Source organism: Podarcis melisellensis, assembly GCF_964234715.1.
Source record: "Podarcis melisellensis genome assembly, chromosome: 6".
NCBI classification, from domain to species: Eukaryota; Metazoa; Chordata; class Lepidosauria; order Squamata; family Lacertidae; genus Podarcis; species Podarcis melisellensis.
This window is the reverse complement of record NC_138538.1, coordinates 35,517,202-35,540,666: the sequence shown is the minus strand read 5'-3', so window position 1 is coordinate 35,540,666 and position 23,465 is coordinate 35,517,202. Positions and strand designations below refer to the sequence as shown.

At 41.8% G+C, this 23,465-nt stretch overlaps 1 protein-coding gene and 1 long non-coding RNA gene across 2 annotated transcripts in view; both read left to right on the top strand.

The window, feature by feature from the left end:
* CAPZA1 (capping actin protein of muscle Z-line subunit alpha 1) overlaps positions 1–18,262 on the top strand; it is a 78,529-nt gene extending 60,267 nt beyond the window's left edge. The window contains exons 2-11 of the mRNA XM_081916453.1: positions 505–578; positions 7,077–7,140; positions 8,654–8,705; positions 9,013–9,076; positions 10,476–10,682; positions 11,508–11,587; positions 12,491–12,569; positions 13,171–13,242; positions 14,688–14,750; positions 17,195–18,262. Coding sequence (XP_081772579.1) covers positions 540–578; positions 7,077–7,140; positions 8,654–8,705; positions 9,013–9,076; positions 10,476–10,682; positions 11,508–11,587; positions 12,491–12,569; positions 13,171–13,242; positions 14,688–14,750; positions 17,195–17,335 — 861 coding nt within the window. The 5' untranslated portion in view covers positions 505–539 and the 3' untranslated portion in view covers positions 17,336–18,262. The remainder of the gene's footprint in view (positions 1–504; positions 579–7,076; positions 7,141–8,653; positions 8,706–9,012; positions 9,077–10,475; positions 10,683–11,507; positions 11,588–12,490; positions 12,570–13,170; positions 13,243–14,687; positions 14,751–17,194) is intronic.
* A 1,007-nt stretch (positions 18,263–19,269) lies between these two features.
* LOC309371581 lies at positions 19,270–20,742 on the top strand. The gene is made up of 2 exons (XR_014169217.1): positions 19,270–19,462; positions 20,623–20,742. It is a non-coding gene; the product is annotated as an uncharacterized lncRNA (long non-coding RNA).
* The last annotated feature ends 2,723 nt before the right edge of the window (positions 20,743–23,465 follow it).

The following is a 23,465-nucleotide window of genomic DNA, read 5'->3' as shown; positions in this document are numbered from 1 at the left end:
CCTGTTTTTAACCATTAGGAATTTGGGCGAATGGCGTTCTCCCACTTTCCTTTCTTTGCAGGATGATGGGTGTTTTTTTGGGGGGGGCAGACAGACGATTTTTAGCACGCCTTGCGAAATCCACATGCTGCTGGCGAACAGAACTGAGCTGCTGAAAGTATAGCGGTGCGCTGTGTCCGCCTCCGATATTATCTGAGCGCTGGGCAGGGTTGCGCCATGGGGCATTAAATGGGCGTGGCCGGACGACTCCTTCCACGTTACAGTAGCCCTGCCCTTATCCATCATGGCGAGCGTAAACGTCACCCAGCTCTACACAGCGAGTGGCGGCCGCCTAAGTTGCATTGCTTTGCCTTAAAAGGGCAGGCTTGCCCGTACCTAAGATGGCGCCTGTCCGCTTCAATAAGATCCCCTGAAAAGCAAAGAAGCGTATCGCTCACCATTGACATGTGGGCTGGGTGGTGCCTCGCCTCCAGCCACGCCCCCATTCCCAGTGCGCTTGCGCGGGGCTGACAGGTGGGGCTGGGTTTAGAGAACCCAAAATGGCGGACTTTGAGGATCGGGTGTCGGATGAAGAGAAGGTAATAAGTCGTCCGGGGAAGAGCAGAGGGCTGTTTGTGTGTTCTTCGGGCACGAAACGATTATTTTGTGCACATAGCGAAGCGGTATCCTCCTCCTCGGTTCTTCTTGCTGGTGTTTCTAAGGCTCCTGAAAGTGTGAAGCCTCGTGAGCTGAAGGTTCCTTTTACTTCCTCGATTTCGAGAGACTCGTTTTCTCTGCTTTTTTCCCCCCACCCGCCGTGTCTCTTTTAATAAGTTCAACTGCAAGAACATTCGCCAGTGCCTCTTTCGACTGATGGGGGACTAAATTGTATGACAGGCTGTCCCCGATTTCCCGTTTTATTGACATCTTCCTTTGCTTTATGGGAAAATGCATACGCTCATCTACGATGCCGCTCAGATCGCCTGATAGTTAGTTGCCGGTTTATTTGTTTTACCGGTCCGGTATTTATTTCCTACATCTTAATCTTGACTGTTTTATTGTCACGACAACCTGTGGCGAGGATTGTGCTGTTCCTGTGAAGTGACAACCCTTATGAACGTTATTTTGCGCTTCTGCTTTTGCAGTGCCCCTTGAAGGAATTCCCCAGTGTAGGAGAAATCCCAACATTGTTAGCCTAACAAAATAACATTCCTTGCTAAGAAACTTAGTATTGAACCCACAGTACTCATTTTGTTCTCTCAGGATCACAGGTAAGCTATTTTTGTGGAGAGCTGAGGAGCAGTTTGAAAGGATTGTTATCTCCTGTGTATAAATTTCATTGTTGATCCTGGAGAAACAGGTTTTACACGTTTCAAAGCAATTCGCCAGGGTCGGCATTGGGGCAGAAGAAATGTGTGTGCCATATAGGAAGCTATATTTCTCAATCACTTTCAGCTATCCTATTGCCTGTCCAGTCTACAAACATGTCTCTTGATCTTTAATGGAATATGCTTTTGACCCAGGGAATTTTTTCTTTTGCATTTCTGCTATGCCATCAGAGCACCTCTCGCATGGGAAGGAATACAAAGGAGTGCTACATCCAGGCTATGGAATTTGTTTGATCAAATAATAGTAGGTGTGCTTATACATGAATTATAAAAATGTAAGGAAATAATTGGCCTGTGCTAGAGGCAGGAGGTGGAAGCAGTTGAGTGACAGGAACAGTGTCATACAGTTCAGTGTAGTTACGTTAGTTTTTCCGCCTTACCTGTGGCTCCTAGACACTTTCTGAGGAAATACAATCATCAAACCTTCTAGTGTTCTAATAAAGGTAACCTTATTTGCTTTCCACCCAAGTGTTTAGCTAGTGACTTGGAAGCAAATGCTTGTTTGATCTGCAACATAGCTGAGAGAACCATGCCAGGTAAAGAATGGCATGGGTGTATGTGTATGAGAGCGCATACGGTATAGACTACTGCAGCTAATACAGGGCATATACCCACCTTTCTGTTTCTAATCAGTTTTCTTCTAACTAAGTCACTTGCAAGGAAGTGGAAAATGCTGATCGCTTTACAGATAGATTTGACGGACTCTCTTGCTCCTGGAGCTTTATCCTATAGTGTTCAAATTTGAGGGGGGTGGAATATCCATGATTATGACATCTTGACAGCAGGATATGAGAAACAAGGTGTGTGAATACTTGTCTGAGATCGAATATGGTAACTAGGCAGTTTCTTGTCCCTTCTTTCCAGTTGCACATAAGCAAATCGTGTAAGTATGCACATATTTTTGTAGCTCTTCTCTGGTCATGGGCAAGCATCTTAAAGCTAGCCAGAAAGATAGGGAAACAGACATCCACTCCATTCAGTGATTGCTGCTAATCTGCAGAAGTTGCATTTTTGCTTACTATGGCAGATGACGCAGAAAGTTGAACAGCAGCAAATGAGACCTTGTTTTTATACTGTAGGCCCAGTCTTGGCATTTAATGGCTTATTGAGTTCTGCTAATTTCTCCACTGTCCAAACGCTATTCCTTTCAGTTTATAGTACTTAATTTAAATCTGAGTGAAAACAGTTCACAAAGTGCACAGCAAAGAGTTCTTTATGCAAAATTACGGTATTCGGATAGTAAGGTAAAGGGACCCTTATAGGTCCAGTTGTGGATGACTCTGGGGTTGCGGCACTAATCTCGCTTTACTGGCCGAGGGAGCCGGTGTACAGCTTCCAGGTCATGTGGCCAATATGACTAAGCCACTTCTCGTGAACCAGAGCAGTGCACAGAAACGCTGTTTACCTTCCCGCTGGAGCGGTACCTATTTATCTACTTGCACTTTGACGTGCTTTTGAACTGCTAGGTTAGCCGGAGCAGGGACTGAGGAACGGGAGCTCACCCTGTTGCAGTGATTCAAACTGCCGACCTTCTGATTGGCAAGCCCTAGGCTCTCTTATTCACATAGTAAAAGATGCAAAAAAAAAAAATGGGCTGAGGGCACCATGAAACCTAGAATCTGTATAGTAAGAAATTACAAGGAAGTGTTGGTTTGGATACATTGCATAGTTTAAAACCTGCAGGTTATGTATTGGGAATTTCAGCTTTAAATTTAGTAAGATTGCTGTAGGACATGGCAATGAATTGCTAATTTAGCAAAGGCTAGAATTACACTAGTCACAATATTCGATTGCAGTCTGTCTGAATATGTAGAGTCTGCATGTACCCATGACAACCCAAATACAGTAACCTTTATTTTGGTGCATTTTCTGCTCCAGAGAAGGAAAAGCAATTTCTTCCAGCTTTGTTTTCATGTGAAATTGAAGCAGATGGGGACCTGTCTGCATTAGTACGCTAAGAAAACAGAAGTCAAAATTGCAGGTTGTTGATAAGCTTGAAAATAGTCCTTACCACACCAAATAACTATAACTTTGCTCAGTTTAACAAAGGCAAATGCATTATTTTTTAGCTTAGCCATAGCTGCTATGCCTTTATTTTTCTAAAGAAATAATATAAGGCTGTGTGATTTAATGTATATGTTTGTTTTCCCCTTGCTGCTTGGACACATTCATTGCTTGATATAGGTATCTTGTCAGAGAGAATGGAAATGAAAATAGATTTCAGCACACTGATGAACACACACTTTTTGATTAGTTGAGTTTGGATCTGAAATCTGAAAAGAATCAAAAAAGTTTTAGTACATGTGATGAATTTGATAGGACTGTGTCCACAATAGATTTGTGTTTTAATAAGTTGCTATTAGTTGGATTATAAAAGACCGCAAAAGGTTTGTATTCCTCCCCCTCCCCCTGCTTTCAGTTTCTCATTTTGACTGCTTGTTATTTTTTGGATACCCCGAGAGATAATTGTAGGTGAAGATGGTCAAATGAGGGGAAATGGATCCGATACTCTCCATTGAAATGAATCCTGGTGCTTGTTAGGCAAAGTAATATGTTCTTTGAGTACAGTATTTGTGGGAGTGCTTTAATGCAACCAGAGCGTCATGCTTACTGCTTACAGATGCACTTTCTAATAAAAGCACATGCTATAGTTTGAAGGAGACTTTCAGCCATCTAGGGCAATGCTCTGGAAAGTCTTGGGGGAAATTACAGGGTAAACTTATTTCTAGATGTTGCTTTTCAGTAATTTTCACCAGGGAATTATTAATGCCCAGCCCCCCAATTAACAGCAGTGGCAGCTTGGGAGTGGTGGGAGGATATCCTCCATTCCTTATTCTTCTTTTATACAGATTCATGTTTCAGAATCAAAATATAGCAGTCCCTTTTCTTCCTTGGCATTATGATATGATAGACACAGTGTTCTAGTTCTGTTACATATACCAAAAGGCAGAGGAGGCTTTGTTCCCAGCTATGTGCCTCTCAGGGCTACATCTATGTGGGTGGCGTTTGGGGGGAAGGAGGATTGGAGCAAGTTTCTTTTGGGTAATATGGTGCTCTTAGAATCATGACAGTACAATTGTGCATCTGTTTCAGGTCTAATGATGCTTACATGGGGGGTTGGGAGAGGGGAAGTACCTCTAGTGGGGCACACATTGTGCTCCTTCTGGGGTAGTCTGTCCACCTTTGGTCCCAGCCCTGCACTCAGCTTTCACCTAGAAGCTGTCAGCATGAGACAGCGGCCACACTCCAGGAAACAGCTTCAAATGGCCGGCTAAACCAGGTGAGGGTGACTGATGAGTTTCAAACCCTACATGGACTTCCCCTACATGCAAAGACAAGCTCTGGTGGAATGAGCAAATGGCGGGTCTAGTGGTCAAGAAGGTAGTTTCTGCACATGTTGTAGAGGGAAATGAGGGGCAGATGGGGCTTGCCTACCTGGGAAGGTAGCCATAGGAGAAGAAATACAGTGGTACATCGGTTGTCAAACGTAATCCGTTCCAGAAGACCATTCGACTTCCGAAATGTTCAACAACTGAGATGCAATGGGCGGTCAGCAAATTCCATTGAGAAAATGGAGAAACAGGCTTCGTAAGCCGTTTGACTTCCGAGGCTCGTTTGAAAATGGAAGCATTCACCTCTGGGTTTTGTTCGGCTTCCGAGATGCTCGAAAACTCAGGTTCCACTGTACTCTGAGCCTAAACCTCTGCTACCTTGAGGGATATCTTTGGGATAAGAAAATGCTAAGGGGTAAACCATCCACAAATCCAGAATGGAGTCCCTAAGACGGTTGTATGGCACCTTGTACAGCTAAGCTGGTGCCAAATGTATCGTTTTGCTTTCCTTTGGACCACATCAGCGAGGGGGGGTGTCTTGTCATATGAGCAGCCCAGGACCTCCATACACATTGCCCTGGCTTGCACCCTCAGGAGGTCACTTCACTGCTGGTAACACAGTGGTTTGACTTCACTCCTGGAGGCACACACCATTCTCTCTTGAGACAGACGGATGCCAACAACAACAAAGCTTGTTTTTATCATCTAACTAGGCATGCCAATGTTTAAATACAATTAAATCTGCCTTGGATCCACGTCATGTGTTTTTTTTCGTTCTGACATGCGTTAAAATTTGGAAAAAGCATATAGATAGTAGCTTTGTGTGATGGTGGGAGTGTATTTTTGCTGAGCAAATGCCACTTGGGAAACTCGCATAGATCAGCTTGTTCACCAGTGTAGGACAATTGAATACAGGCAGTAACCCAGGCTTCTTCAAACTCGGCCCTCCAGATGTTTTGAGACTACAATTCCCATCATCCCTGACCACTGGTCCTGCTAGCTAGGGATCATGGGAATTGTACACCAAAAACATCTGGGGGACCGAATTTGAGGAAGCCTACAGTAATCATTTCATGCAGGGGTTCTGTTCCCAGCCTCCATGCATGTCGGTGGAGCATGTATAAGCACGCCACACCCCGTTCCACTGTCTTCTGGGTCCAAAAGGACCTGCTCATCACAATCGCATATCAGTTGGACCTGCCTAAAATGGTCACCGCCTGCATATGAAGTGGGCTTTAATATCTATGGCTGTAATCCCATGTTTGCTTCCCTCAGAGAAAGTTTTGTTGCTTTATGTATATGTATTACTTTCAATGAAGTTTTTATTCAACCATCTTTTTCTAGCCTAGAAAACATGAAACTCATCCTATATCTATCTCAATCCCTTGTACTCATTTCTAATCTAGGTATCCCTAATATCTCTTTAGATTGGTATCCTTTGTACTTTAGGAGGAATTTGAAGTCCCTCAGTCACCTCATAACTGTTCTGATTTAATACTGACCTGGAGCATTTGCTTTCCTAACCAGGCATCCTCAGCAAATGAATTGCATGACAGGCAACTGGTGACTGTGGGAGATATGTAGTAAGCACATAGATGTCTGAATCCCATTTAAAAAAAAAAAAAAACCTTTGAGGCAATCTGACAGAACTGCAGATATTCCTGAAGTCAACAGGAGAGTATTATTATTACTTCTGCCAAAGTCTGTCATCTTATGATCAATAGTAAAAGAACTATTACTTGAAAATATTTTTTTCACTTTGAGTGCCATTTGACTCGATTTACTTGGATGTTCATTTGATGTGAAAACCAGGCCTGTTGATATATAACGTGGACCTTAGGATCTCGATCACAAATTTTAGGGATGTTAAATTTTTACATTGTGTATGTTTATATGGAAGAGAGGACATGACAACAGATAGTAGATCATAATAAATTTGTTTTAATACCAGAAGGGACAATCTCTCTTCTTTAGGGTATCTATACCTGTAGCAGTTGTGTTGATGAGGAAGTTTCAACATCATAATCCTGCATAAAATGGAAAATCTGAACCTTGTATACATGACTGGGAAAGGTACAGAAGCTCTAACTTTGATTGTCCCCTGTGATTTAACAGTCTTTCAGTGGCCCATTTTATGCATGTTGCAGTTTGCTGTTGCCCACCCCCAAAAGAGGAACATAACTAATTAATTCGGGGTTTCTCAAATAGGATAACCAGGGACTTTCAAGGGCATCAGTTTGCACTGTTAACTGGATTGCAATATGACACTGCTGTGGCTGCACCTGTTGCAACCATGCATGTTGTGTGGCTTCAACTGCAGCCACTGCTAAATATCTGTTTAAGAGCACAGACTGAAGCCCATCTGATTTATTTGCAGGTGCGTATAGCTGCAAAATTCATCACTCATGCACCTCCTGGGGAATTCAATGAAGTGTTTAATGGTAAGTTAAAAAACCGAAATGATTCATATAAGTTCTCCATTTTATCAGTTAACAAAATAATCACTGAATGCCTATGAGGCGATACTGAACTATTTAAGACCAAAGTTCTTGCTGTTGGGGTTACTGTCATTCAGAAATAGGGAATTTGGTGTTTTAATAAATAAACTCGCTTTTAAAATGTCTTCTGTACCAAAAATTGCAGATTGCTTGTGAGTGTCTTGGCTTTTGGTGGTCTTGCATTTTATATACGTAGGCCTTTCCCCAACATCTTATTTTTTGTGTGACAGGGCAATTGGGGCTATGCAAACAAATAGCTGCTATGCTGCTGCCTGGTTCAAGTAGCTGGGAAGGAAGATAAAACTACATATGCTGCTTCCTGCTGAGTGAACATGAATGCTTTTATGGTGCCAATATACATGTAAAGTGGGAACTTCAGTTGTTGTTACTTATTATTTATTAAATTTGTATACCACACTTCATCCGTAGATCTCAGGGCAGTTCACAACATAAAGTTACCTCCAGTAGTTCATAAAGAAAAGGTGTTCAGGAGCCGCGCTTGAACTGTCCAAGTAGCACTTGTATTTTTGTCAACTGCCTCCGTAGTAACATTCAAGATTATTGGTCTTCTCTGGAGCCATTCATGGAAATGCAAAATTTCACACACAAAGGGTATCTGTCCTCCAGTGTGCTCCTTTTTGATATCCAGAGATGCAGGTTGTGCTGTGGGTTAAACCACAGAGCCTAGGACATGCTGATCAGAAGGTCAGTGGCTCGAATCTCTGCAACGGGGTCAGCTCCCGTTGCTCAGTCCCTGCTCCTGCCAACCTAGCAGTTCGAAAGCACATCAAAGTGCAAGTAAATAAATAGGTACCGCTGCAGCAGGAAGGTAAATGGTGTTTCCATGCGCTGCTCTGGTTCTCCAGAAGCGGCTTAGTCATGCTGGCCACATGACCCGGAAGCTGTACGCCGGCTCCCTCGGCCAATAAAGCCAGATGAGCTCCGCAACCCCAGAGTCGGTCATGACTGGACCTAATGGGCAGAAGTCCCTTTACCTTTACCTTTTATCACTCTAGTAGAGAATTCCAGCCTGGTTTTTGTTTAAGAAATAAAGGGGGGGTTCTAATTCCCACCCACGTAGTCAGCTATTTGCTTAGGTACCATCTAAAAATGGGTGTATAATTGATTTCCCTCCACTCCAGTCTGAATAATTCTTTAACTCTTTGAAACCTAATTCTTTGACATATACTATACTAAGAAAAATACTGCCTCAAAAGGTAATACCTTTCAGAAGTACTTAGTATATCGGAAGATATTCTAAATGCAACACACTTTCTTTATTTTTCTGCTAAAAGCTCTCACATTCCTAAAAAATGAGAACTATGTTTTGTGAACAATTTTTTTGGTATCCAATCCAAACAATTTGTTGTTCAAACATTTATCTGTGTGCTAGTAAACATTATATTGAAGCAATGCAATTGTTGCTCATCTGTATGAATGTTTTCTTCTTTTTTAGATGTCCGGTTGCTGCTTAACAATGACAATCTTCTTAGGGAAGGGGCAGCACAGTAAGTACTCCTTATTTTATGTTAGGATCTGTGTTAGCTCAAGCTATGCAATTTGTTCATAAACCACTTCAGTAAAGCTTGAAATAGGAAGGATGGAGGGGTTGTTGTATATAATTGTTTTCAATACTGATGGGAGTTTGTTCAATATAAACCTGCCAACTATAGAAATTGTATGCTTTCTGCAGTGGTGAAATATTAATAGAGGGCCATAATTTGCAAATATGTTTGAACACAGTAGGGCTATGTGTGTTTTCTTTCTGCAGAGTCAGGATCTAATATTTTCTTTCTTGTTTTCTGTCTCTTACAGTGCATTTGCCCAGTACAACATGGATCAGTTCACTCCTGTGAAGATAGAAGGATATGATGATCAGGTAAATTATTCTCCTTTCGATTCTCCATGGGGTTTGCATATTGAACTTCATGTGTAACTAGATATTAAGACCTCTTCTGTGCCTGGTCTCCCCCCATCCCCTTTATGCTCGCAAAATGCTTGTTCTTCTGGGAATGATTAAAGGTTAGAGATCTTGGGATGTCATTCAGGTTGCATATATTGGCACTGGACATCATGTGTTTGGTGAAGGAGAGAATTTTGAGCATGCCTGCATTTTAAAGCAATATAAAAAATGTAGTACTGTTTTAAAATGTGGCGCAGTACTGCTTTAAAGTATTGAATTCGGTGAGAAGCTGGAGAGATTATGGCTGGCTTCACTGCTTATTGCCCAAAATCTCCTCCAACTCCCCCTGCAGGAACAGGAAGCTCTATAGCCTCAGGATGGGTGGAATAGGGTGAAGACAAGACTGCACCCCAGCTAAGGGGAATGTGACTTCTGGCTACATGTTGGGGAAAGCAAGCAGGTGATTCATCATGTGCACAAGCTTTCCTTAAATGTGCTTCAACCATATGTTCCCTCCCCCCCCCCCCCGCCATACCTCTTGCCATTTCATTACTCCCCCAAAGGACTGAATTGTCAAGCAGCAACTAAGCATGGCTGGCTTTAATGCCTTTAAGGCAGTATCATCTCGAACAAACTGTAGGTATCCAGCACAGCCTCAAAAGCACTTCAGGTCCGAAGATGGACTTGAGAGATGATACCAGCAAGGTAGTGAAGCAAGAAGAGGGCAGCTGGAGCAAAGGGAGAAAATGCTTCGTCAAGGGCATTGAGGTGGGGTGACAATGATGGGAGGGGAGGGCTTACCAAGTTTTATGGAGAATATACAAATTAATGTTGACTTTGAAAAGAGATATAAGGCTTCCTGTTCAGCAAAGCTGTTGAGTAGTCTCTTCCTTGAGGAAGATGCTTGCCTCATAGGGGTTTTCCACCTTCCCAGGAAGCTAGTGGTGGTGCAGGGTTACACATCAGCCACTGATAAGATCCAGTTTTGTGCTTCTGCCTTTCCTTAACTTGTCCCTTTCAGAATTGGGTTACTTAATGTTTCTCAAGGGTCCCTCTTGCAAACAGAGAAGGATCTATCTTTTTTTTTAATGTACAGTGGTACCTTGGTTTAAGAACAGCCCTGTTTACGAACTTTGCAAAACCAGAAAGAATGGAATCCAAACGGTGGAAGGGCACCGGTGGCAGGAGGCCTCATTAGGGAAAGTGTGCCTCGGTTTAAGAACGATTTCGGTTTAAGAATGGACTTCTGGAACGGATTAAGTTCGTAATCCGAGATACCACTGTCCCTGAAACAAGAGCCAAGGAAGCCTGTAGGAAGGTGCACTCACAATGGCTTGCTAGTGTTCTAACTATAATGTTTTTTTTTCTTTTTAAGGTTTTAATTACGGAACACGGTGATCTTGGTAATGGTCGATTTCTAGACCCAAGGAACAAGCTTTCCTTTAAATTTGATCATTTAAGGAAAGAAGCAAGTGATCCCCAGCCAGAGGACACAGATGCAGCGCTGAAGACCTGGAGGGATGCCTGTGATGGTGCACTAAGGGCCTATGTGAAAGATCACTATCCACATGGCTTCTGTACTGTTAAGTATCCAATGTTCTTCTCTGGTGACTCATTGTTCTTATGTTGACTAATGTAAAGAACAGAAAAAGTTGACTCTACCGGTGACATGGATGTCGTTAGCTAGCAATAGTAGCACTTTGCTTTTTCTGCGTTGCAATGGGAGGTTAAAAAAGTGTGTGTGCTACTTATACATGGCCTACAAATATGAAAGCTGAATTAAATAACCTTGAAATGTATTTTATAGGCTTCAACCAACTCCAGCATCTTCCCTATTCTGGCTACAAAATGGAACCAAAATATTCCCTCCCTTTTCCCCTTGACAGAAGGACAAGTGTAAAATGGTGCTGTGCTTAAATGACATACAGTGTATGTCTGACATTTAAACACAATGGAAAAGAAATCCATTTGGATATGCAGGCAAAAAGGGAGTATAGGATAACAAATTGGCACCCAAGTAACACATCATTAGTCAGGAAAGCAGGCTGTTGTGTGTCAGCCTGATGCTCTTTAGAACTGGTTTTACCAAGCAATTGGGTGCCCTTTGGATGTTACAGCTGTTGCATGAGAACTGTTTTTCCATGGGTTTATTACATGGTATTGATGCACTATTTACAAGTCTGTCAGCACATGGACAGGAGCATTTGCATAACTCTTGCTTTACAATTGTCATCTGACTGAAATTGAGATGACAATTGGGTGGCAATTTGTCTGCTGCTCATGGTGGTGGGCCATGCCTGGAATAAACCTACAGAAAAGTGTATCCCACTCTGCTGCTATAATATCTAAACCCAGGTGAGTTTGAAGTTTTTGTGTTCTCTTATGTAAGCTTCTCTTCTGGAAATAGGTTTACAGTAAGACAATAGATGGGCAGCCAACAGTCATTGCTTGCATTGAGAGTCACCAGTTTCAGCCCAAAAACTTCTGGTAAGCATGTCTCTGATACATAATCTTTATTCAGCACAACTTAATCCACACTGGTCCATATTATCCTTCATGGCTTGAAAAAGGGAACTATCTGCTGTGACTTAATGGACCATCTTCTCTGGAAGTTTAAATTCCTCAGGGGCAGACCTGCTCTTCTTTGGACCAAACTATGTGGACATTAAAAATGCAAATAACATCAGGTGGGGGCTGATAATCTTAATCGTAGCAGGTGTAGAGGGGGATTTAACCCTTCCATCCTTTGAAGCTGGCATTTGCGCTTGTGTGAAATCACCCACTGGCATTAATAGGGGATTTTCACCCAGAGCAAGTCTCACCTTAAAAGGAAGGATTTTCCTCAAAACCAAAGCACATGATGAAAGGCTTTCTTTGTCGCCTGTGATCCTGATAATCAGGTCCCATCTATGGACTCAGAATTTTTTAAAAAACCAACCTGCATGTGAAATACAAGGAGGCATTTAATATCTAATTTAGCTGAATCAGAAGAGAGGCAGTAGCCTTACTTGTTTCAAAGCCCAAAGGCCTTAACTGTTGCTTTAATCTACTGTCAGAATAAATTACCACAGGCAAATCATTTGTGTTTTGGACTAAGAGCACACTCCTAGTGCTCTTTTGTATAACTTAATTTTGCCTATTTCATTATAATTAAAAAAAAAAGTAGTTCACTGGAAGCTCTGCTTTCAGAATGTGGATAGAGTTCAGCTGTGAAGTAGTGTTCATCTGCATAGGAGTTGTCAGCTATATAAATTCCAAGCAAATCTGCCTGAACAAGTGAGACTAGTAAACAATTAGCCTGCTTCAGTTAACCTATGGTGGAGGGAGGACTTGTCCAGTTCACTTTTGCTCTATTTGGTCACTGCAAGTGTCTGCTCTGTTTCTGTGTAGGAATGGGCGCTGGAGGTCAGAATGGAAGTTTACCATCACACCACCTACAGCTCAGGTGGTTGCAGTGCTCAAGATCCAGGTCAGTTATACAGAAGCAATGTCAGCAAATGCAATGAGGCTTCCTTCAGCAGTTTCTACATGTCTTGGCTTAAAGAAAACTTTTCTGTTTAGAATGATGAAATTGGTGCTTTGTTGGTTGGTACCTTCCCAGAGTAGAACTTTCGAAGCTACAAGTTAACATGCCTGACTGCATAAAAAGGCTCTCACTGATTTGCATAGCCAAGATGAAATGTTCTGGAGCATGATGCAGCCCCACTTTGGTGTTTAAGGCAACAAAGCCCTGTATTCTGCTTTATCTACAATACAATTGAAATTGAGACTAACTGAGCCTTTTTAAAAGCTTATCGGTGGCAAAGTCTTTGTCTAGTTGGCCATAGTGATTCTTCATGATACAATGGCTGTTCAAAAAGAAAGATATTGGTTGGATCATTTTTTAAAAGACTTTTGGGAAATGATGCATATTATGAGAAGAGGCTAAACTGCTGTTGAGATGTTTAGCTTTGGGGTTGGGAGGTGGAGCTTTCCCTTCTGCCTATACAGTACTTAGCACAACATAGTCCCACAGGCAGTGCTAGAGGCTTAAATACTACTTTAAAAATATGGGTTTTATTTTAATCTAGGTGCATTACTATGAAGATGGTAATGTGCAGCTGGTGAGTCACAAAGACATACAGGATTCTGTAGCAGTGTCGGTGAGTGCAGCAAGTTTCCATTGTACTACATATAATTTTACTTTCAAACCTGGGGGGGGGGGGAGAAGGCTTTTACTGAAGTGAGTACCATTCTCAAGTAGAAAACTAGTACCATGAACTGCTTATTTAGAAGGAGCAATGCAGGAAGGCAGGCTCTATAGATGAATTCATATGTCCAAAACCACTCTATGCTTGAGGGGGTGTTTCTCTGAGGGAGCTCTGCCATTTTAAGGGGCTGCAGGACTATGCTGCTTTCTCTGGTCTCATCCCTGGCATCTGCAGGGGGGAGCCTACATGTGTATGCTTTCTTAGGATGACATTTTCAGTTCCCTTAGAAATTTACATGCATAGCCCCCGCAGCTATTCATGCCTAACACATGGATATTGGGGAGAACTGTGTGACCTTGGGAGTGGGACTGTTTCTATCACTCAGGCCAAACTCAAATATCCAAGCAGTTGCTGATGAGTGTTTGTGGGCAGCAGGGCATTTGTAAGAAACACTCCAGGGTTCAGGAAGTATTCTTTCTCCAGGCTTAATGTCAGGAACAACAGCTTTATCTACATGCTGTACCACATGCATACTTTCTCTCAATATATTTTATCACAATCCCAGAATTGCAAAGAAACCATGTTTTTATTGAACAGTGCTGACACATACTTGTCCAATTTGCACAATAATTTCCAGAATACATAAAAAAAAATTAAAAAATGTCCAGCAGCACCTTAGAGACCAAGTTTGTTCTGGGTATAAGCTTTCGTGTGCATGCACCCTTCTTCAGATACACTGAAACAGAAGTCACCAGACCATTATATATAGTGGGAGGGTGGGGTGGGGTTTTTCTCAGAAGGGTCGTAGGAGATGGGTGATCTGATATAATGGTCTGGTGACTTCTGTTTCAGTGTTTCTGAAGTACATGCACACGAAAGCTTATACCCAGAACAAACTTAGTCTCTAAGGTGCTACTGGACAATTTTTTTATTTATTTTGACTTTGTCAGACCAACACAGCTACCTACCTGAATCTAGTTCCAGATTACATATCATCGTTCCCTGTTCCCTTAATTTTAATCTTCAGTGTATTGCTGGGGGAGGTGGAGAGAGAGATCAGGTCACATGTTTGATCTCTTAAGTTGTGTTTTCCTACAAAGGACAGCAGTCTCTGCCTAAAACTTGCTGATTTTTTAACTATGTAGCAAAGGAATTTTAAAACATTCACTGTAGTGGTTTTCAAAACACTAACAGGTACACTAACAAATTCCATTAGCCAGTAATCCGTTTAAAAATAAATCAAAATATAATGTCTATAATTGACTATATCTTGAGGGATTGGGAGCTGTGGTACTCATGTTCACTCCAAAGCTTGGGTGGGAATGTGAGTTCCCCATGGAACTTTAAGATGTTGACCATGTGTTGATATACTAATTGTTGCCTGTTCATCTTTATAGAATGATGTCCAAACAGCCAAGGAGTTTATTAAAATCATTGAGCATGCAGAAAATGAGTACCAGGTAAGAGTATTGCTCTTTATCAATATTTATTTTAAATTAAACCTTTAGATTACAGAAAGAACATTTTATATCCTAAGCTGCATCCATTTATTGCATTTACATCCCAACTTTGTTCTGTAATTCAATAGCGGCTTTCATTGGATTCCCTTGCAGTCTGTCGTCCAGGCACTGCCTGGACCTGCCGAACTTCAGCAAGGTTCCCACGTTCAAGGCCCTTCATGCAATGCCCTATGATAATCTGTGTATTATCTCCCCATTTATGTATTTATTTAGTTACTGGATGCACCATAACTGACAAGGAATGTAGTTTTTCTTCTCTATACAGTCATACATGTGGCTGGTGCCCATTGGGTTTGGTAGGACAGAAGGCAAAGAAGCCAACAGGGGGTGGAGCCAGAGGCAATGACAGGCAGAGCCAACTAATCCTAGTTTTGTTCCCCATCCACCTCCTTGCTAAGTTCTGCAAAGGCAACACTGAGACTGAGGGGTAAGAAGCCAACAGCTTCTGGACTGGTTGTAAGATGGGAGGGGGTGGCTAAGGAGGAAATATTAGTTGGTGGGACAGTGCCTCAATTGTCCTAATGGACCAGCCTCCACTGCAAGCATTATTACAGGGTTTATATAATTATACAAATTGCCTAATAAAGAAAGATCTGGGGCAGGATTTAAAAGTGAATATAACGATAGAACTATAAAGAGTAGACTTGAGAACACAAACGCATGAGCAACAATTCTTTTCCCCATTCCCATCCTTAATTATTTGACTCATAACTCCAGGAAATGGATACTTTCCCCATCATGGTACTGTACACTAGGGGCCTGGTTTCTGACCTGGCTCCCTCCCTGCCCCCAGTGAAGTAGACAGTAGGGCATGACTATGTTGGTAAGTTATTTCAGAATAATGCACAATTGCAAATGTCTGTATTTCCAGAACATAAGCCTGTAGCACAGGGAACCTCTAGCCTGCCAGGCTTCTAAATCTGACCCCTAGTGCTCACGCTATACCACACCCTCTATATATAGTGGTACAAATTCAGACACTTACCCTACATGACTACTGGATACATCTACAATTTCGAGGGACATCATACAGTTGTCAGTGTATTTATATAATTATCAAGAAAGTTATAAGCTACTTATCTCTGGTTTGCAGAGAAACACAGATTTGGAGAGCCAGCTTTGAGCTGTTACAATGGGCAGCGACACTTCTACCTGTGGACTTTGTGCCCAGGTCTGCAGTCATGAGCAGTGTGAGCTATAGGAATTTCAGTGATCTCATATATGACATTCAAAGGTTGCTGCATTGGTGCAGTCAGCGTTCCATATGCAGGAGGAGAGGGGGAAGTATCATAGCAGAACTGGAGGAAACAATACACTTGTCATTCAGAATTAGAGTGGCTCCAAGTACACAGTAGAGTGTTGAAGCCCTGTCCAGATCAGTATGTGACAATAGTATTGACAGTCTTTAGACCGTGTTAAGTAGGGTGCGGCAGCAGATCCGTTGTGTAGGAAGAGGCTATTTCTTGCTTTTGAAATCCAATCACTCCCATCCTTTTTTTTTCTACATGATTCTGGATTTAAGCACATGGATCTTCTGTTACCACTAGTCTGGCTCTTGGTTGTCATTGTTAACCATGCAGCTCACCCTAAGGTCCCAGGTGGATTGCAACACTTTAAACTACAACATGAAAAACAGTTTTAAAATTTACAATTACAAAAATTACCATCGTAAGAAATAGTGTGGGTCCTGAAAATAAACATTTCATGTGGGGTTCTTTTTAAAGGAACAGAGGAAGCTGCCTTGTACAGAGTCAAATCATTGGTTCATCTAACTTTGCACTGTCTATACTGACTGGCAGGGTTTCAGGCAGGATACTTTCCCAGCTCTACCTGGAAGTGCTTGAGATTGAACCTGAAACCTGTATGCAAATACACTACTAAAGAAGTGTGGCCTTTCCCCAAAGAAAGGAGTCCTAATGTTTCTTTCTTTGCTGTACAGTTTACTAATTTCATGGGTAAGCCTTCACTCAGAAGCTTGCATTGAGGTGACATAGAAAGGCTATACTGTACAGTCGTACCTCGGCTCCTGAACGCCTTGGGAGTTGAACATTTCGGCTCCCGAACGATTGAAAACCGGAAGTAAGTGTTCTGGTTTTCGAACGTTCTTTCGAAAGAATGGAGCTTCCACGGCTTACAATTGGCTGCAGGAGCTTCGTATCAATCAGAAGCTGCGTATTGTAAGTTGAACATTTCGGAAGTGGAACAGACTTCTGGAACAGATTCTGTTTGACTTCCAAGGTATGACTGTACTTCTACCATTTGTTTGGCCATGTTGGCTGAGTGTACCAAGGGGTAGCTAAAACATGTTAAGAGATAACCAGTCTTAAGGGAACTTGTTTATGTAGCATCAAGCTCTAACCTCTAGTTCACTAACTTGTTTACAGACAGCAATCAGTGAAAATTATCAGACAATGTCAGATACCACGTTCAAAGCCTTACGTCGCCAACTGCCTGTCACCCGCACCAAGATTGACTGGAACAAAATCCTCAGCTACAAGATCGGCAAGGAAATGCAGAATGCTTAAGGACAGAGCAGAGGTGGTGTAGGCAATGTTAGCATGCAAAGAAAGCAAAGCAAAGGTGGTCCTATGCCAAGTAGGTGGGTTCTCTAGTATGTTGGCACTTGTCTAGGGCTTTCAGACTTAACAGGTTTTCTAGCCTTATGGAGGACTGTCAACACACAGCATCGTCTTGTTTTCCGTTTCCCTGCCATGTAAACATAAATTTCCTTTGTAAACGTAATCATGCATTTCCTAGTAGGCTTTCTTCATTTGGCCACTTTGGGATCAGCACAATCTGTCCTTATATTGGTTGGTAAACTTCTTTGCTGAGGAATTCCTACTAGAAATGCAGGCTGGGTAGTGCTGGAAATATTGTTTCCTTGCCACCAGTCCAGGTATTGTATTCAGCTTAATGGGACTGCTGGCAGCTTTAAGGTGCTGCACTGCACCAGATACAACTTGTCATGACCTGTCCCTCCCCCCCCCCCAAAAAAAAACTGCCAATCACCACCTAGCAATATCCTCTAGGCTTAGCTTTTCATGTTTGCAGGTTGTTTACAAGATTTCTCCCAGAAATCCCAAGAAGGCCAGGTCCTCTGGAAAGGTGTTTTTTGGGAGGAGTTGTTTTTGTTTTTTAAATCCAAAGACTTGAGCCACATTCTCTTCAAGTGAACTACTTTTTTCTTTGTTCTTTCCTGGAAGTACGGTTAATTTAGACATCTGCATTTTTACAGGATGGGTTCTCCATTTTCCTTTTTTAATACTTGTCTGATTGCTGCAGAGATGTTTTGTTTAGATGGAGGAAGAAATTACAGAAATGAAAAACTGTAAATGTTTAATGAACTTTGGGTTTCTTGTGCTTTAATGCTTTGTGGCAAGTTCATTGCATTTGTCCCAGAGATGTATGAATGGACGTGTCTAAATGGTCAATAAAAGATTTGCACCAACGCATTTCTTCGTGTCACCAGTCTTTTGACATGCTCATAAAACGCTGCTTGGTTGACTATTTGTTGAGATTTTAAATCCTTAAAAACTTTGGAGATACTAGGAATTGGTACCTAACATGAGAATGTTTGCTAAATTGGACCAAAGGCCATTTAGTCCTGAATGCCATTTCTGATACCAGACCGCCAACCATCCTTTGTTGTTTTATTCCCAACACATTTTCTCTGATTGCAGTATTTGTCAGGGGTAATCATTATTGCTGGATCTTTATAGCAAGCTTTCTACAAAGATCCCATTTTTTTATATTCTGGGTCACTAAAAACAAATCTAGGCCCTGTCATTCCACGTAGTATATTTCTGGAAACTTTTTTTTTCTTTATTCTTGTTCATCACTGCTTGCAGGAGGGGGAGCAGGAATCCTGTATAGTTCATGGCAGTGAACAGTATAAAATTCAATGCATCAGTAGATCAGAATCAGTAGATCAGATAGCTATATCAACATAGCAAGATGTTGGGAAAAGCCTGGGTGAAAAGGTACATTTTAAGCAGGCACCTAAATACCAATACTGTGGTGTCTGCCTGTTTTTCATTTTTCAAAAGTGCAATTTTGATATTGGCAGACATAAGACTAACCTCAGAAGTCTATACTAAGAATGTGTATCCTGATGTGGGAAAACCGCACCTGAGGTCAGTTGCCCAGCCGAGTCCTTTACTCATTAACTGTGATGAGTGACACCCAAGAATTATCTAAAAGCAAAACTTTTATTTCTTGCTTGAGCAGGAAAGGTTACAGCAGTGATCAGGAAATTAATCAGAGGGTGAACCCTGATCTGTTTACACAACAGTTTTTATAGTCATATAGGTTGCACATTCGAGACATCCCGAAATCGTCTTACTGCCAGCTTGACCACAAAGACAGAAGTTTCCACTAGCTATGTATTTCCTGTTTATACCCTTGTTTTAAATGTCATGCCCTTGCACACTCTTAACCCTTTAATTTACACACACACACCCTTATGGTTTGCACTTTCTCTGTTCCTCTTTTAAATTTGCATTTCAGCGTGATCACCGTGTGAATACATGATTATGTTGTAAGCCTGCAACAAGCTGGCATTTGTCTTGCTTCAATTATGATGAAGATGGAGGTGGTCTTGCTTCAGTTGCAACTCTCCCAAAGATCAAAATGACAAGGCAATGGTATACAAAGTAAGGCATTCCTGGAAGTAACCTGGTCCCAACTTATTCTGGCCAGTACAGTATATGCCAATAGCAAGACAATAAACTTGGCCTGGTAGCATATTGGCAACCAGTGCAGCAGCAATTTCAGCACAGGTATTATATGCTGTTAATAGGGCATCGCCTACAGTCTTTCTGGAGCATTCTACAACAGCTGCAGCTTCCGAGTAGACCTTGAGAAGCACCCCGCATAGAGTGCATTGCAGTGAGGTGATTGATGTCTGGACTATTGCAGTTAAGTTATCCTGTCCAGGCAAGGCTGCAGCTATTGCACAAGCCAAATATGGCCACCTTCAACTCCAGGGACAGATGGATTTGAGGGCAGCTCAAGGCTACACACTGAACTTTCTGATTGAGGAAATGTGCTACTATAAGCCCAGACTTCACCAGTGATGCCACTTGGACCAAATACCAAGTTGAGGGTATGCCTCACTCTGTGCATTTGGCTGACAATTTGGGACAACCCCATGGTTGTCACGGAGGCCATGAAGTCTCAAGCTGGCCTCCCTGTGAATGTTGAAGTCCAACAACTCATTCTTCCAACAACTCATTGGAAGCCATCTGCACCAGCTCTGTTGGGGAAGCTGCTGGTTAGTGAAATGAGCAATGTACCACTAACAATCTGCAACCTGTCTCTTTGGCCCAACTCTAGATCAAGATCCTCAAGCCCATTTCCAAGCCACCATGTTTTCCTGATAATGGAGATAGACGTCCTATGAATATAGCAACACACACAGTCACATGCTCCCCCTATCTAACCTTCCCCCAGTGTAGATAGAGCAATATGTACCAAAATCAGTCCAGAATCTAAATTGGAATGGAACCACATAATCAGTTTCATCTAAAACCTCTGGAGCGTCATTGCTACAACTTGCTCATGTACCCTGTCCGTGCTCACTTAGGTTTGAACATCCCCTTTATTCAGTTTGAAGAAATGTTTCACATAATTCAAGGGGGCATTTTACCTTCTTAAATAATCTGGTGACTGCAACTGGCTACCTTGACGTTCACCCGATTCCCAAACATTCATGCCTAAATTAACAGCAATGCCAATATTGATACAAAAGTACTTCCAACTGTCATGAAAAATGTGCATTAATTATTACTCTCTGATGCCTGTTTTCAACCAGCTACCATCTTGTTACCAATCATGGGATAAATGAAGGGACTTCACTGGAAAATGATGATCTGGCCACAGCTTTTCATAGTTCATTATGTTTACTTAGTTTGAATGAAATTGCTAAAGACTGCCTTTAAGTAACTGTCTTTTGTTTGGGCTACTTGGTGTTCTAAGGTTTTCTGGGCTAAAGCTAGGCTATTTTCCCTGTATTTTAGTCAGTTACTTAAAAGATTTATATTTTGCCTTTTGAATCAATGATCCTCTGAGGAATATCACATTTAATTGAAATTGTTAGAATACTGGAGTATGGTGTGTCATCCCCCCACCCCCAAGCATAAGAACTATTATTGCTGTAAAAATTAACATACCATATGATATGGGTGAAAGCACACCCGAGGTTCAGACATGGCTGAGTCACTTTGTCCCAGCAATGATGAGAGAGTCCAGGAAGCGCTTCTTTCAAACAGGCAGAATCAGATTTTATTTCAAGCTACAGACAAGAAAGATTGCTTGACAAGCAAACAGCGAAGCTTGTTCAGAGCTGAAAAACCTCAGATGGGTTTCCAAATCCTTTTATACATACAAGTAAATGAGATAATATTTCCACAATAGGTAACCACCAGAAATTCTCTGTATATGTCTACTTAACCACTTCCTACAGAATTAAGGCTGTGTGGACAGTTTCCCCCCACAGGGCACCAAACCTCCTCACAACACCATATTATGAAACACATGCAACAGCAATCTGGGCTCATGCCTTTGTTGCAAGGATTTTTAAAGTACATGTGGCCCACTCAAATTGTGTCCAAGAATTGACAGACGGAGAATGGAGAAAAAGAAAGTGGTATTTTATTGCTGAGCAATAATGACCCAGTGGAATGATTTCCAAAGACTGGGCACCGCCGAAGCTCTAGCGCCCTAAGGCTTTATACCTGAGTACATACATCATAAAACATGACATAATCGTATATAATCGCATATGGCAGCAAAAATCAAACCAATGAGCGCATGCATAAACCTTGCCCCTGACCATGTAAAGAATCCTCCCCAACTTCTGCTTTCCTCAGACGGTACATCAGCCTGACCTTTCCCCTGATTTATAGTAAGAAAGGAGAAAATAAACTTATTTGCCCATTACAATGTTGGTAACCCTCCTACACACCATCTGTTATAAACAGGGACGTGGTGGTTAGCGTTTTCCTGTTTTTAGCCGCTGAGGGACTTGCCTGGACGGAGGAAAGTACCAGCACATCAGATTTATTGCTTCCTACTATGTTGGCGAACCATTGAGTGCATTAGAAGAACGGGGGGGAGGGAGAAATGGGGCAGAGGTCATTTTGGATTTCTAAAATCTAAGCATTTAGCTCTGCAGAAGCCTTCATGATTCAAACACTCTTCGTATACATGGATATATAGAAATCATCATAAAGATATATGGTTATATATGGATATATAAGGATATATAAGGATAGATGATTATATAGAAATCATAAGGGTAAAATTCATCCAGGTAGTCCTGCTTCACCTTAAGCTTTTGATGCTAGCAAGCATAACTGAGATGGAGATGGCTACACAAGATGGGAGTCAGTCTTGCTCATGCATATAAAAATGGATCTTGCATTGGCCCATCTCACATATATGCAGCCTTTTCAATAATTATAAAAATGTAGGTATAAAGTTTAAGATTAAAATAGCTTACGCATAAGTTTTGAAATCTGCAATGAAGTACATAATAAAAAGTCTGCAATCCACTTGAATTTAAGTTCATCTGAGAAATCAAGAAAATTCATGCTTCCTAACTGATGGTGGGTGGGGAGAGAAATGGGAAAATGGCATGGGAGTGTATGTTGGAAGAGGTCTTACTTTTTTTTTTTTTTAACAGGTCTTGCTTTTAAGATTAAACAATGCAGTTTTGAGATCTAAAGCAAATGCCAAAGTCTGTATCAGTATATTGGGATGCCTCAATCACAATGGAGATGATTTTGGAAGGATATTTGACTTTGGAGAAATGCTGATAAGGAGGAATTGTCTGATTACGTATTTGTTTAGCTACTGCTGATCATCCTCTGAGACACAGGAACAAAACTTTTTTAATTATCAAGGGAGGGTCTGCATAACCTGACAAAGCCATCTAAAAGGACTCAGATTACTGAATCAACATTAGATACACTTTGGACCTACTAGTGTCTGTTCTAAACCTGGTTTTGAGAACACTTGTGGGCCACCCTGAGTTATTGGGCATATTTAATGAAAATGCAACTCTACACCTATTTATTGGCGCTGTGGGTTAAACCACAGAGCCTAGGACTTGCTTATCAGAAGGTTGGCGGTTCGAATCCCCATGATGGGGTGAGCTCCCATTGCTCGGTCTCTGCTCCTGCCAACCTAGCAGTTCGAAATCACGTCAAAGTGCAAGTAGATAAATAGGTACTGCTCCAGCGGGAAGGTAAACGACGTTTCTGTGTGCTGCTCTGGTTCACCAGAAGCGGCTTAGTCATGCTGGCCACATGACCCGGAAGCTCCCTCAGCCAATAAAGCAAGATGAGCGCCGCAACCCCAGAATCAGCCACGACTGGACCTAATGGTCAGGGGTCCTTTTACCTTTTAACCTACATTGAAATACATGAGGCTTACTTGTGAGTAGAAATGCACAGAATTGCAATGTAATGCACTTTTAATCTGAAAATGCAACCATCTGTGAGCTAAGTCGCTATTGTATGGATAAATTTCTAATATGGGAGTTGGTGAAAGTCAGCTTCCTAAGAGAGCCAAACTCCCTGCCTCCAAATTAGAGAATGCCCCAAGCCATTTTGATACCTGAGGCAGAAATTAAAGATCTGCCTCCTCTGATGG